The sequence below is a fragment of the Lynx rufus genome, unplaced genomic scaffold (assembly GCF_022079265.1).
Source record: "Lynx rufus isolate CCGP_SWC_20201006 ecotype Redwood Valley unplaced genomic scaffold, mLynRuf1.p SCAF_5, whole genome shotgun sequence".
NCBI lineage: Eukaryota > Metazoa > Chordata > Mammalia > Carnivora > Felidae > Lynx > Lynx rufus.
This window is the reverse complement of record NW_025814867.1, coordinates 25,347,526-25,361,298: the sequence shown is the minus strand read 5'-3', so window position 1 is coordinate 25,361,298 and position 13,773 is coordinate 25,347,526. Positions and strand designations below refer to the sequence as shown.

The 13,773-nt window shown below is 44.1% G+C and overlaps 1 protein-coding gene across 3 annotated transcripts in view; it reads left to right on the top strand.

Moving 5' to 3' along the window:
• OXNAD1 (oxidoreductase NAD binding domain containing 1) overlaps positions 1-13,773 on the top strand; it is a 40,262-nt gene that overhangs the window by 12,246 nt on the left and 14,243 nt on the right. For all 3 annotated transcript variants that reach the window (XM_047099940.1, XM_047099939.1, XM_047099941.1), the window contains one exon: positions 10,454-10,560. In XM_047099940.1, coding sequence (XP_046955896.1) covers positions 10,454-10,560 — 107 coding nt within the window. The remainder of the gene's footprint in view (positions 1-10,453; positions 10,561-13,773) is intronic.

The following is a 13,773-nucleotide window of genomic DNA, read 5'->3' as shown; positions in this document are numbered from 1 at the left end:
CAAGCGCACAGTTTTTTGTTAAGGATCAAAGAATAAGCAGCCTGGGTAACCTTGGAAATGTCAAGGAGATAAGAGTAAGATTTTGTAATGCAGTAAGGATTGTGGAGGCACGACTAAGATTTCACTGGAGGGGTCACTCCATGCTTGGCCTCTAGAAGGCTGGCTCACTGAGCAAGAGGGACTCTGTCTATCAATTTGATGGGAGAGTTTGGTAAGGAAAGAATTTTTAAAATCACGAATTCTTATGCACTTATTTGGTAATATGCAAGACACTAGACTAGGTTTTGGGGTTGCCGGCCCTGAGCACGATACATAAAGCCCTTCACCTCAGATTCTTAGTGGGACTGTGCTCAGAAGAGACTGATTCTATGCACCTAATTGATTGTGGAAAAACCACGAATCCTTTTATAATTGTACTAGTTTTGCTTCTTTTAGAAGTGTAAGCCTTATCCAAAAATGCTTATGTGTGTCATTACCCTTTTGTTGACAAAGCACTCGATTATATCAGGTTGCTGCTTGATTCTCACCAACCACTCCGGGAGGGAGGTGAAGGGATCCTTGCCCCCATTACCTGCACAGGTGAGGAAATTAAGACTTCAGAGACTTCGATGTGATGCCCCTGATTCTTGATTTGCCTGGGCCAGCATCCTGTTTCACTCTCACAACTGCCCTGTTTTGGATGAAAATGACATTGTAGGCCTACATTTAAAGGACTGGCTTAAGTAAATGAAGGGCTCAGTCTCTGAACTCAGACCTTTGATAATCAAACTTTTTTCTTTCTACTACAGCAAAAAAATGTGGCACTTGGTTCAGACAAAGTTTGATTGAGCCACACAATGGAAGATAAATTTCACATCTCATCTCTGTTCCAAATTAAAACTTGACTTAAGTGTTACTGGATATAAGAAAGGAGAGATTGGGGCTGACACAGTGGTTAGTTAATAAAGTCAAATGGCTGGGCTCCTGGCACAAAGACTTTTGGGGGTCCTATGGTCCCTGTGTTGATTACTGAGCGTTGATAGTCTGCTTGACTTGTGATTTTGCTGAGGGTTGGGTCTGGGTGCGATGGGCTGCTTAGCTGGAGATCTGGACCGTGTCCTGAGTTTAACCCTTCCAATTCTCTGCTAGTCATCAGCTACACGTTTTGGGAAGAGCGTCTGCTGCAATGGCCTTCTTCAACTTGGGGGCATGGAGTAGGCATCTCTTTAATATGCAGTGTTTCTAACCGTTGGGCACCTAATTTGCTGTGCTTGTCTTATCCAGCCTAGGATGAGCAGTAGTTGGCATTCCAGCCCTACCACGCTGTCAGTTCTGACGGCAGAGCATGGTGGGGAGAAACCTCAGGCATCTGCCGCTGAGAGGTAGCTGTGTGGCTTATAGGGGACCTGGGCTCTAGTCTTTTGGTGAAACTCCCAGGGAGCTATAGTCAGATGGCCCTGGCAGTAGGCCTGTGGCTCGTCAGGGTGCACGACTCACTCTATGAGTGGAAGCCTGCAAAGACAGAGGCTCCTTGGAGGAAGGCCCAGCTTAGCAGTGTTGGAGCCACAGTATCCAGCACAGCGCTGATGGAATAGGTACTCACTACACATTTGTTGAGTAGAGCAAACAAGTGTGAACCCCACCTCTGTGGTCGATTACCTGCACTGCCTTGGATGGGTCACTTGGTAAAGTCGGGACGGTGACGAATCCCACCTCAAGAGATGAAGTGGTGATGCAATGTGTACTGTAGGCACTGCCTGTATTGCTACTTTTTAGCTATGCCTAGAGCTGGTTAATGTCTAAAATGTACAGTGTCAGTGCTCTTCACTGACACATTTCCGCTCAATAAATTAAGTCATCTATAAGGCAAGGCTCTTTTCCATTACTCGCCATTATTTCCGTTATTCCATTATGCCATTATTATTATCCAATCAGCTGAAATAGATTTTATTTTAGATCCAGCAGACATGTTTTGAGCGCCTGCTGTGTGCCCGGCCCTGTTCTAGGGGCAGGAAATACAACAGTGCATGAAGCAGGTAAAGCCCCTGCTGTCTGTGGAGCTTCATTCTGGTGCAGATAAGCCAGAGAATGTCGGATGTGATATATCCTTAAAGTAATAAAACAGGGTAATTGTGTCATGGGAGGCAAGAATGGCTGGGGACGGGGGTGCTGTTTTAAATTGGTGTGTAACATTGGAACCAAGACAAGAGGAAAAGAGCCAGCCACGTGCACAGCATCTCTGGCAGAGGAACAGACCAGAGCCAAGGCCTTGAGGCAGGACTAGCTTGAGATGCTCAGAGGAAGGTAGTAGGATGAGAGGTAGGCAGGGCCCAGGTTGTATAAACTATTATGGCCTTGGGCGTGGAGTTGGGATTTTATTCTAAAGGGGATGGAAATTTTATTTATTTTAGAGGGAGAGAGAGAGTACAAGTCGGGGAGAGAGGCAGAGGGAGAGAGAAAATCTTAAGCAGACACTACGCTCAGTGTGGAACCCAACTTGGGGCTCGATCCCAGGACCCTGGGATCATGACCTGAGCAGAAATGAAAAGTCAGATGTTCAGCTGACTGAGCCACTCAGATGCCCCGGGGCGGGGGGGGGGGGGATGGAAGGTTTTAAGCAGGGAAATGACATATGATTTACATTTTAAATGGGCCATCTATTTGCTTGGTAGGGCACTGGGCTTTGGTTGTGGTTTGACACCAGTTGGAAGCTATTGACACAGTCCCAGGAGAGGTGATGGTGGCTTAGAGTAGGGTGGTAGGGATGGAGAACAGTGGGTGGATCTAACAGGGGTAGGGCTGATGGCATTCACAGATTTGCGCTGGGGGCTGGGTGCAGTTAGTAAGAGGAGAAGAAACCAAGAGATATCTAGCTTTGGGATTTGAATAATCCATGTAGATAATGATGGAGAAGAACAAGTTGCAGGAAGGGAAATAAAGTGCTTGATTTTGGAATAATCTGAGGTGGGAGGGTGGAATGTGGGTAGAGTTACAGATAAGACAAGATTAGCCTTGAGTTTTATCACCTATCAACTGTTGAATGTGGGTCATGTTTATAATGGAGATTCATTATACTATTTCTATTAGTTTTGTATATGTTTAAGTTTTCCATAATAATACAAAGGAAGAAACTTGGGGAGATAAAAGAGTTTTGTGTTGGATGTGTTGTTTGAAATGGAAATTGAAATCAGCAGTTGGGTATGTGAGTTTGGAGTTCACTGCTGGAAATAATAGGTTGTAAGCCATGTAGAGAGTGGGGGAAGAAGGCCTGGAACTCAGCCCTGGGGTGTGTCAACATTTAGAGGTGAAGCAGAAGAGGAAAGGGCCAGCGAGGCCTGAGGGAAATCAGCGGGGTGTTGGTGAACCCAGGAGAAAGTGTTTCAAAGGCGGAGTGGCCAACTGTGCTGAACTCTGCTGAGAGACGGCACTGGATTTAGCAAAATGGATGGTTGGTGACCAGAATGACTGGTAATACATTGCTGAGAGTGAAAGCCTGACTAGACTGTGCTGAAGAGAGAATGGGAGATAAGAAATTGGAGCCAGGGCCATGTATAATTTTTGAAAATGTTTTATGTGAATAGGAACAGATCAATGACGAGACAGTTGGATTAAGGGAGAGGATTGTTTTGTTTATATTTTGAGAAGCAGCAAAGCACAGTGGCCAGGTGTCTGGATTTGAATCTCTGTTTTGCCACTTACGAGCCCTGGGACCTCAGTTTTCTCATATGTAAAATGGGAATGATGATAATAATACCTGCTTACTAGGGTTGTTGTGAAGAATGAATGAATGAGTGTATGTGAAGTGCCTGGCAGATGGTAAGTTACACACAGGTGTTTGCAGCTGATGTGAGGTGGAAGATTCGAGTGCTCGCGTGTGTCTAACAGGGAGGGCCAAAGGGGGTGATGTATGCTGGAGAAGGCAGAGAGGAAACTCAGCCCAAGTGGACAGGGTAGCCTTTGGTGGGAGCAAGGAGAGTCCATTTGTCATGCCAGGACCTGGTGTTGACAGAAGTTGTCACTTGACAGAAATTTGTGATCTTTCCTTTTTAGCAAATCACTTCAGTAAAACCGCTTTCTTCTAGTTAGATTCCTATTCATCAGATTGGTTTTCTGCCACAATTTAAGTAATTTCTCTGGACCTTGATCTCCTCATGTGTGAAGTGATGTACTATTTTTTTCATGTTTATTTATTTTGAGAAAGAGAAAGAGAGAATCCCAAGCAGGCTGCATGCTGTCAGGACAAGGTCTGACATGGGGCTCAGTCTCATGAACCTGTGAGATCATGACCTGAGCTGAAATCAAGAGTCGGACGCTTAACCAACCGAGCCACCCAGACACCCCAAAATGATGTTCTATTTTGAATAATGACTGAATTTTCCTTTGACTCTGAAATTCTCTATGTCCTGACTGTATTTTTGTTTAAAGTTATCTCTAATCCTGGCTTTGTCTAAATTTTTAAGCCAGCAAACGAATGAATGGGAGTAAACAGAGGAAGCCAGTCAGGTTTCCCACAGAAAGACCTATTTCCTGCGCAGAGACTTTTGCAGCAGCAGTAACATTAAAATATCCTACATAAAACCAGTTTTTAAAATCAGTATGATGGAATTTCCTTTTAGATGCTGACCCCGTCAAACCATTAAAAATGTGTGCTAGTAAAAGTTGGCAAATGCATTGTTATTTTATTGAACAGTAGAAGAGTCTAAATATTATTTTATGGAAAACTTCATTTCCTGCCATGTGTTTTAACTTAGGACATGGCTAGTTGAGCCGTTAGTTGTGAAACCTTTTGATCCATTAAGCATGAGAACAAGTACAAATGTTAAAACATATAGTTTCCCCATCATGTTTTGCTTATTCATAAAAGTAGAGAAAGCGGTATATAACACAGGCCATGATTATAGTCCTTAATTATGTGAAACTAGCTTCAGAGTAAAATAAAGATGTGGCTTTCAAAAAGATAGTGCTAATGTTTTTAATCTGCATTACTAGAAATCTTTATAAAGTATGTGGATTCGCATTAGTTGAATAAAATAAAGTGTTAATAGGAAGGCACATCTTTAAAAAATCACGAATCGTGCAACGTATTTTGTGTGACCAGATACAGCAATTTTGCCCAGATTATTAGGACTAATAGCAACAGGTGTATTACTGTTTGTATTAATTGCAACAGACATAAAGCATCTGGGAACATTTTTGGTCATAGAGACTATCTACATGAAAACAGGACCTTTCAGTAGAAAGTATAACTTCTTTCCTTTCTTCACTGAATTTTATATTTGAACATTAGCAAGTTAGTGGTGATTTCATTTTGTACATTCTAGCATTTGACTGTGAGGCATGCTCACCTTGCAGCTGAAATTCTGTACACACCCCCCTGCCTCCGCCCTTGATTATGAATGTTGGTTTCCCTGCCACCAGGTGACTCTTTAGGGTGTGTTTCAAGCTTATACATGTCTAGTTTTATCAGTGAATCTGATAGATGCCAGTTAAACGGAAAGAATCTAGCTCTTGGCTATGTTTTTACAGATTATTATATTAAAAGAAAATAATGTTTATAAAATAAACATTTTTTTGGTAAATCTGAAAAAAAAATGAGCATAATACTGTAATGGGGAGTCCTGTGGTGATTCCTAATAGTTGTTTTTGTAATAAGATATTTAAAATTGTGTGGCAAAGGAAGATTCCTTGTTCTAGTGAAGAAATCCCTGTCTTCCCTTACTTCTCTCACAGTTTTAAACATGAATCCCGATTTTCTATAGTGGTTACCCCTGCCCCCTTCGTCCCTTTTCTTTTTAAACAACAAAAGGCCCCTGAACTTCTACTAGTTTTTGTTCAGGAAACCAATTTTAAGTGACTTTAAGTTAGAGTTTTCATGTATTCTGCAAATAGTTGCTGAGTCTTACTGTGTGTTGGGCCCTGTGCTTGATCTAGGGAGTATCAGGTATAGATTCTACCCTACACCTGACCTCAGGAGGCTTGTGGTCTTGTGTGATGGAAGAGACGTGTTCATGAGTTCTTACAGTTACATCAATATGTGCAAAGTGTGATAAGAAGATGGAAACATTTTATTGGTAGAGTTGAGAGGCTGGGAAAAGCAGGAAAACCTCAGACAGGGGTTAGGCTTTGAGCAGGGCCTGGAAAGGTGGGCAGGAGGTTGACAGAGCTGAGAGGTGCCTGCCCAATGACTCAGGCAGGCTTTGGGGAGGCAGGCAAATGTCAGGCGCCTTTGGGGACCAGCGAATTATCCAGTTTGGCTGGTAAACACTAGCATAGGGATAGAGGAGGGCTTAAGCTACAAAGGCCTTTTAGCTTTTTTTTTTTTTTTTTTTTTTTGAGTTGAGTATTAGCCCCTGAAGGTTTTTTAGATGGAGAATAACTTGGTGAGGTCAGAATATTAGCAGTATTTACCTGTTGGCTGCTTTGAGACAGACAGGAAGGAGTCTAAGGCAGCAGTTCACGTGAGAAGAAATTCTTGGCTGAGGATGCCTGGTGGGTGAGCACAGGGAGGAAGAGACATGAACTGAATTCATGGAACTTGTTCATGGTAGAGACAGAATGCCTAGAAGAGAGTCAAAGATTCTGTGTGTGTGTGTGTGGGGGGGGGGTTGTGTGTGTATGCATATGTGTGTACTAGTTGAAAATGGATTTGACTCTCTTGCATCCGAGATGAGCCCTGACTAGAAATCCTGATGATGGAAAGCAGCCATTCTGTAGGGTGCCCTGAGGGCAGAAGCCGCTTTCTCCATCTGCCTCTTCAGTGCCAGGCAGCACATGCTCAAGAAATGCCTGTAGAAGGGATGAATATTGTAGATTTAGTTGGACACATGAGTGAGTTTACCCTTGGGATGGGACTAACAAGTGATGAAGGGCCAAGCACAGCTAGGTTTGAAGCCAGGCTCTGCCACTCCTGACTGATCCTGAGCAAGCTGCTACACCTTTCTGTTTCCTTATGTACAGAATAGAGGGTAAGAACACCATCTGTTGGGATATAATATGATTACTCATATTGACTGAATGAATTGGTGTACATGAGACATCTAAGCCTGTACCTGGAATACATCTGAGATAAATGCCCCTCAGACATTGGCTGCTGTTACTCACGGGGGAGTGTAGATGTGGGCCTGATTGCCAGCAAAGTAATGAGGAGTTGGGGTGGGGGTTAGTAGCTTTGGGAATGCCTGACAGCCTTGGCCGAGAGATAGGAGAGGGGGTGGGAGTGAGGCAGTTTAGACAGAGTGCCCAGTGGGGAAGGGCAAGGAAGAAAGGTAAAGGAGCAAGGCCCGGGTTGGAGAGGCAGGAGGGGACCCTGTAGAAGAGTTCAATGTCAGCTATGCCAGGCAGAAGAATGTTTCAGGATGGAAGGGAAGTAAAAAGTATCAAAGTCAGGGGCGTCTGGGTGGCTCAGGTCATGATCTCGTGGTTCACCAGTTCGAGCCCCGCATCGGGCTCTCTGCTGACAGCTCTGAGGCTGGAGCCTGCCTCACACTCTGTGTCTCCCTCTCTCTCTGTCCCTCCCCCACTCATACTCTGTCTCTCTCTCTCTCTCTCTCAAAAATAAGTAGCACATTAAAAAAAAAATTTAAAAAGTGTCAAAATCATAGAGCTCAGAGAGGGCAAGAACTGAGCCTGGACATTTGAGTTCATTTGTTCAGGCAGACATCATTAGAAGCTGTTGCTAGAGAACAGAAGCTGAGTTATCTGTGTTTACCAAGCGTCTCAGAAGATTCTGTCAGATAAGGAAGTATCAGAGGCAGAGATTAAAGGCCAAATTTCTAAAGTTGCTTGAAGACAATATGGCTTTTTTAAAGCTTATTTATTTTGAGAGAGAGAGAGAGAGACAGCGAGCTGTGGGGCCTGAACCCACAAACCATGAGATCATGACCCACTCTGAAATCAAGAGTCGGATGCTTAACTGACTTAGCCACCCAAGTGCCCCCACTATGGCTTTTTAAGTTTGTTCTAGCAAATAGATAGGACGGGGTACAAAGACCACTGTACTTCACAGGTTCTTCTCATCCTCTATGAGAATAGGCCCCCTGGGGGTGTGCAGTGCTCATTCTGCAAGGTCCTACATGGAAAGCACTGGTATGGTGGCATATATAACAATAATAAGAGAATAAAATGTAATGTATAATGTAATAAATACTAGTAAGCTAATTATAATGAATGCCGTGAGATACGTTGTGACAGATACTTAATGAGTATTTATTATGAACCAGCAGCATTATAAGTGCTTTGCACATATGATCTCATTTAATCACCAGCAGCTCTGAGGTACAGGTGTTGTTGACCTTATTTTATAACCGAGAGGGGCTGGGTAATGTGCACAGGGTCACACGGTTGGTAAGTGCGTGCTGGGGCCGGGATTATACACCCGGCAGTGTGGTTACAGAACATGTGCTGTTAGCAGCCACACTAGGCTGCTTCCTTTTATTTTGGAAGGCAGATGGCGTTAGGTGTCCTGCCTGATGAACAGGAGGTCTAGAGAGAGGAACTGTGGCCCTGAAGGAAGGGGCTGGCGGGAGTGAGGAGCGCTGGTTTGGAGAGGATGGGCAAGACTAGGATCAGAAACTCGGGGAAATGGTCAGTGTGGAAACTGACCTACTTGCTCTCAGGGAGGGGAGAAGGAGGACTGGCAAAAATCCAGAGGAAAAGAGGCAAGAGATTTTATGGGAGCAGGAGAGAGATAAGACATTTTCAGAGATATTTTGAGTTGGTGAGGGAGACCACCATCCATCTGGAGAATTTTGCAGTGGGTTTTTAAGAATTGCTTCCCACTGGTAATTTGATTAAACCTAGTCCTATGGGAGAAAGGGGTTGAGGGGGAGCAGTGTTAGGGTGTGAGGTTCATTGATTGACCTTGACAGCTTTCCAAGGCACCCTTTAGTGGAGCCGTGAAACTAACACCATCCAAGGAGAATGACTGTATTTTGGTCACCTGCTACTGCTTTGATTTGCTTCCAGAAGTGGAGTTGAATGGCAGTAGGAGGTTGAGGAAAGAGTCATGTTGTCTTTTTTGTGACAAGATGTTCTGAAGATGTCATGTGAAGATGTCTCAGATTTCAGGAGAAAGAAAAACCCAAAGGTGGAAGAAACAAAGAATGAAGGAAGCAGAGGCATTTTGAACTCGAGAGCTGCTGAGGTGTGGATGACACTGAGGAGTGCCTGGCTCAGACCTTACGATTTTCTAGAAACCAGATACGTTGTTTAGGATAGTGCTTCTCAAACTATCTGTAGCGAGGAGCTATTTTTGATATTGTTCTAAGGCTGTGGACTGTTTATATTTTGGCAAATATCAGCAGTGAATTAGAAAAAATAAATTACAAATCATAGGGAATACAAACCCAATTTGTTGTCTATTATTAGATTCAACAGACTCTGTGAAATCGCTAAAAATAAGTTGCTAAGTGCTTGTAATTTCTGAAATTAGCTTGTCATGGACTTCTTACAGGCTCAGAACAAACATAGGCTCGTAGCTGACAGTGGGTTTCACTTTGTGTATGTTGTCTGACCGAGAATTTAGACACCAGGCAGATGGTTCACAGGGTTCCAGTTCCCCAAGCTCTTTCCAGATTATCCAGCCTGGTGCATGGAATATATTAGACACTCAACAAGTAAAAACTTGTTAAACAGCCCCTTTAAGAGATGATTTTGAAATGTGTGGGTGGCTCAGTCGGTTAAGCACCTGACTTCAGTTCAGGTCATGATCTCGCAGTTTGCAAGTTCAAGCCCTGCATTGGCCTCTGTGTTATTAGCGCGGAGCCTACTTCGGATCCTCTGTCTCCCTCTCTCTTTGCCTCTCCCCCACTCTCTCTCAAAAATAAACATTAAAAAAAATTTTTTTTAACATTTATTTATTTTTGAGACAGAGAGAGAGAGAGAGAGAGCATGAACAGGGGAGGGTGAGAGAAAGAGGGAGACACAGAATCTGAAACAGGCTCCAGGCTCTGAGCTGTCAGCACAGAGCCCGACGCAGGGCTCGAACCCACGGACTGCGAGATCCATATTCTGCTGAATTTGTGGGGCCCCTGGGTGGCTCAGTCGGTCAAGCTCCCACCTCTTGATTTCGGCTCAGGTCATGATCTCAGGGTTGTGAGATCGAGCCCTGTGTCAGGCTCAGCTTGGAGTGTGGAACCTGCTTGGGATTCTCTCTCTCTCCCCCTCTCTCTCTGCTCCTCCCCCACCATGTCCTCTCTCTGTCTCAAAATAATAAACTTAAAAAAAAAAAGCTGATTTTTATATGCAGTATAAAATTTGAATAGTTTGAATGCAAGTCTCTCAAAAATAAGATAACTAAAATTTGTTGACCTGGTGGTAGGCAGCATTTTAAAGCAAAGTGCTCCTTCCCTTGTTTTGCAGTTTACAAAAAGCACATCTTTGTAGATTTCAAGAAACCTTAGTTACCAGAAAGCCATGGTTTGTTCCTCACGTGTGTACGCACTAACCTCAGCCACAGTTCATCTTTTGTCTCTAGGTCGTGTCGGCCGCTAAGGTTTGTGGGGCTGCTGCTGAGTCGCCATCAGTGAAAAGGCTCCACCTGCTTGTTGCTGATAAAGATTTTTCTTTTAAAGCTGGCCAGTGGTAAGTGGCTTCTCTCTTTCCTTGGTGTTTTGTGTTCAAGGAGTTGCCATCAAATAGCAGGGCTTAGTTTTTCTTCTGGAAAGGACTACATTGGCTGGCTGTTTCTCCTGAGGAGTAGGAATTCTAGACCATCCCCGTTCAAGGGGAGCCTCCTTTTGGCATGGAGAGAGAATCTGATTCATTTCCTTGCCTCGGAGCTCACCTTGGTTTTGAGCCCTTGACCTTCTCAGTCATGTATGAAAATTGCTGCCTTGAGTTTTGTAGAGTGAAACAAAGCAGTTAGTTCTGAGCCAGGGACCTGACATCTCTGATAATTATGCTCTTCAGGAATGGTCGCTATAATAGAATGCACTGGAATAATCTAATCTGCTTGAGTTATTTGTTGCTGGAGATTGATACATTTTAAAAAATTAGCCTTTGTGTCAAATACAGAGTAAACACAGCAGTCTGAAAAGGAGAATACTCCGTTAAGTCACAGAGCTGACCACCTTCTTGACTGAATTCCCGTATCACTTGTCTGAGTTGAGTTTAAGTATTTTGCTGAATTTATTACCAGGATCCCCCAACCAGGCCCAGCCTGCATCACACTCCTGATTCTGTCCGATTTGACACCAAGGACCAGTCACAATACAGACAGGGTGGACAGCCCAGCTGTCCCACCGTTCCTGTGAATGGCCTCCCTGAGTTGCAATTCAAGTTGAATTGTAAATAAAGCAACTTGTATTTCCTTAGGAAAGGTGTGTTTGGGTGTATGTTTCCTTTATTTAAATAAAGCATTCATTTCTAAGTGAATTTCTGGCATGTCAATCTTGGTAGTCTTTCTTAGGAGTCACTTGACTAATTTTGGCAGTCCATCTGGAAATGTGGTTTTGTTAGAAGGAGGATGTGTGATAATAGCAAGTGTGCTAATAGCAAGAGTTAGCAGTCTTGTGTTCATAGTTTGCCTTTGAATTTAGAACTAGAAAACAAGATGCTGATTGCCATAATTTGCGTTTGTGAGGCAATTTACTGCAATCTTAGCACATGTTCGGTGATGCATATTAAATGCATTTGGGCTGTTTTAGGGGGGCGGGCAACATTTTTACCCTTCAAAAATAGTTAAGCAGTTATTACATTGAAAAGTGGAGACTTTAATTGTGATGATCTGTCTTTCCATATTCCCCTTTCCGTGGAAGTGTTTGGGTCCTGCGCACAGCATTGTCTCTGTGTCTTCAACATCGAATTGCACCAAGACTCCCGATTAGAGAAGCCTGTACGTTGGTTTGTAATGCTGCGACCTTGATGTACCTGCACGTGTATTAGCACTTGCAACTGTAGTCACCTGATAAGAAAAATACCATCATTCCCTAGTGATATGTGTAGAAATAGGATTCCCTTGTGATCCTCAAGATAAAATCTTTCAAGTTTGGTGTTCTATGTCCCATACCAATGAATGGATTTGGTAATCTCACTGATGTCAGAATTGGTTTTAGAATGTGCCCAGACAGACTCCTGTTTCAGAGGACAGACATAGGGGTGGTCATCTCTGACTATTTAGTATTGATCTTTCCCTGTCACGGGGCCATCAGCACTCATTCCCATCATCTGAACCTTAGATTGCTCCCTTGGGGCATCCGGGTGGCTCAGTCGGTTGAGCGTCCGACTTCGGCCCAGGTCATGATCTTATAGTTTGTGAGTTCGAGCCCCATGTCAGGTTCTGGGCTGATAGCTCAGACCCTGGAGCCTGCTTTGGATTCTGTGTCTCTCTCTCTCTCTGCCCCTCCCCGGCTTGCACTCTCTCTCTCAAAAATAAATAAACATTAAAAACAATTAAAAAATAAAATAAAACATTTCTCCCTTACTACTGACTTATTGTATGGTTCTGGAGGTTGTAAGTTTCTTTGGGTATTTTATTTCTTGGTTACAGAAGGGCCATTTGCTTAGGTTGGTGATGCCTGTGTCTTCGGTGCTGTTGCTGGGATGGCACGTGCTCTGTGCTCTCTTAGATCAGCAGCTCGGTAGTAACCTCCATGTGGCATTTTGGGGAAGAGGGCAAGGATCTAGGAGAGAGGGGGTGTGGGCGTGGCTGCCATGCAGTCTGTGTAGTTAGGATTATCAGAGTGGAGTACTGCCAGAGATAAGGTAGAGGATTGCCCCTGGGCTTATCTTTGGGGTCAGAGATTGGGTCACAATCGATCCCACGTCTCTGAATTCTTGACCACCGGCCTCCTCTGATACCTGCCAAACAGGGATGCTCTAGACCTGCCTTTAAATAAATAAATGAATGCTCTGGAGCTTTGGGCACAGGTCTCCAGGTAGACACTTTAATATAGACCAGAGATCAGCCTCTGAGGCTCTTCTGTGCTACACTGTGTTCTTGTTGGACCTTCCAGAGGGGACTAATTCCTTTTGGGAAACCAGTTCCAAGAACTCAAGTAATCCAATCTAAAGAGAAAGGCCAAAAGAGGGCACTCTCTCAAAACCATTGCTCACCAGAGCAGGACTAAACCTTTTAGGCTTCTGTCACTAGTAGATCTACTGCCTAGTAGCTAGGTGAGTCCCATTCTTGACCTTCTCAAAAGTCCTCCTTCCTGATGGTAGAAAGATGGGGATTCTCTCTTGCGGCTGGAGTGTGCCACCAACGGTCTCCGTGTCACATGTGAGTGCCTGAAGTTGGCAGAGTCAGTGTTCCTTGTGGCGCTCACTGCGGTGGGCCGGGTCCGTCCTCTGAGGGAGGCTGTATCGCAGCGTCACATGCCTACTGCTCTGGAGACCACGTGATTCACATGCTGGTTTTTCTAGCTCTGTGATGTGGGTAGTTCCTTCTTTCTCTGGGCTTCAGTTTCCATGTCTTTAAAGAGGGAATAGTAATATTCCTATGTCTTGGGATATGTCGGGTGTTTAATACAATGCCTCATGTTTAACTTTATTAGTTTGTTTTTGCTTTTTGTTATAGCCAGTGTTTCACTCAGTCAGTTAGATTATCTGTCTGTGTTGGTGAGGCCCAGGGGACAGATTCCAATTCTTTGTTCCCTGGCTGGTTTCCCTGCTGTTGTTCGATAGAGCAGCAGACCAAATAGGAGTAGGTAAGTGTGCATCTCCACTATGATGATGCCCCTCCTGCCACAGTCAGTACTCGTTCCACGCTTGGGCTTGCAAGGACCAAGGGAAAGCAAGGCCAAAGCATTTTAGGAAAGAGAAAGGTGTCTGTGACTTCATATAAGGTAACAAAAG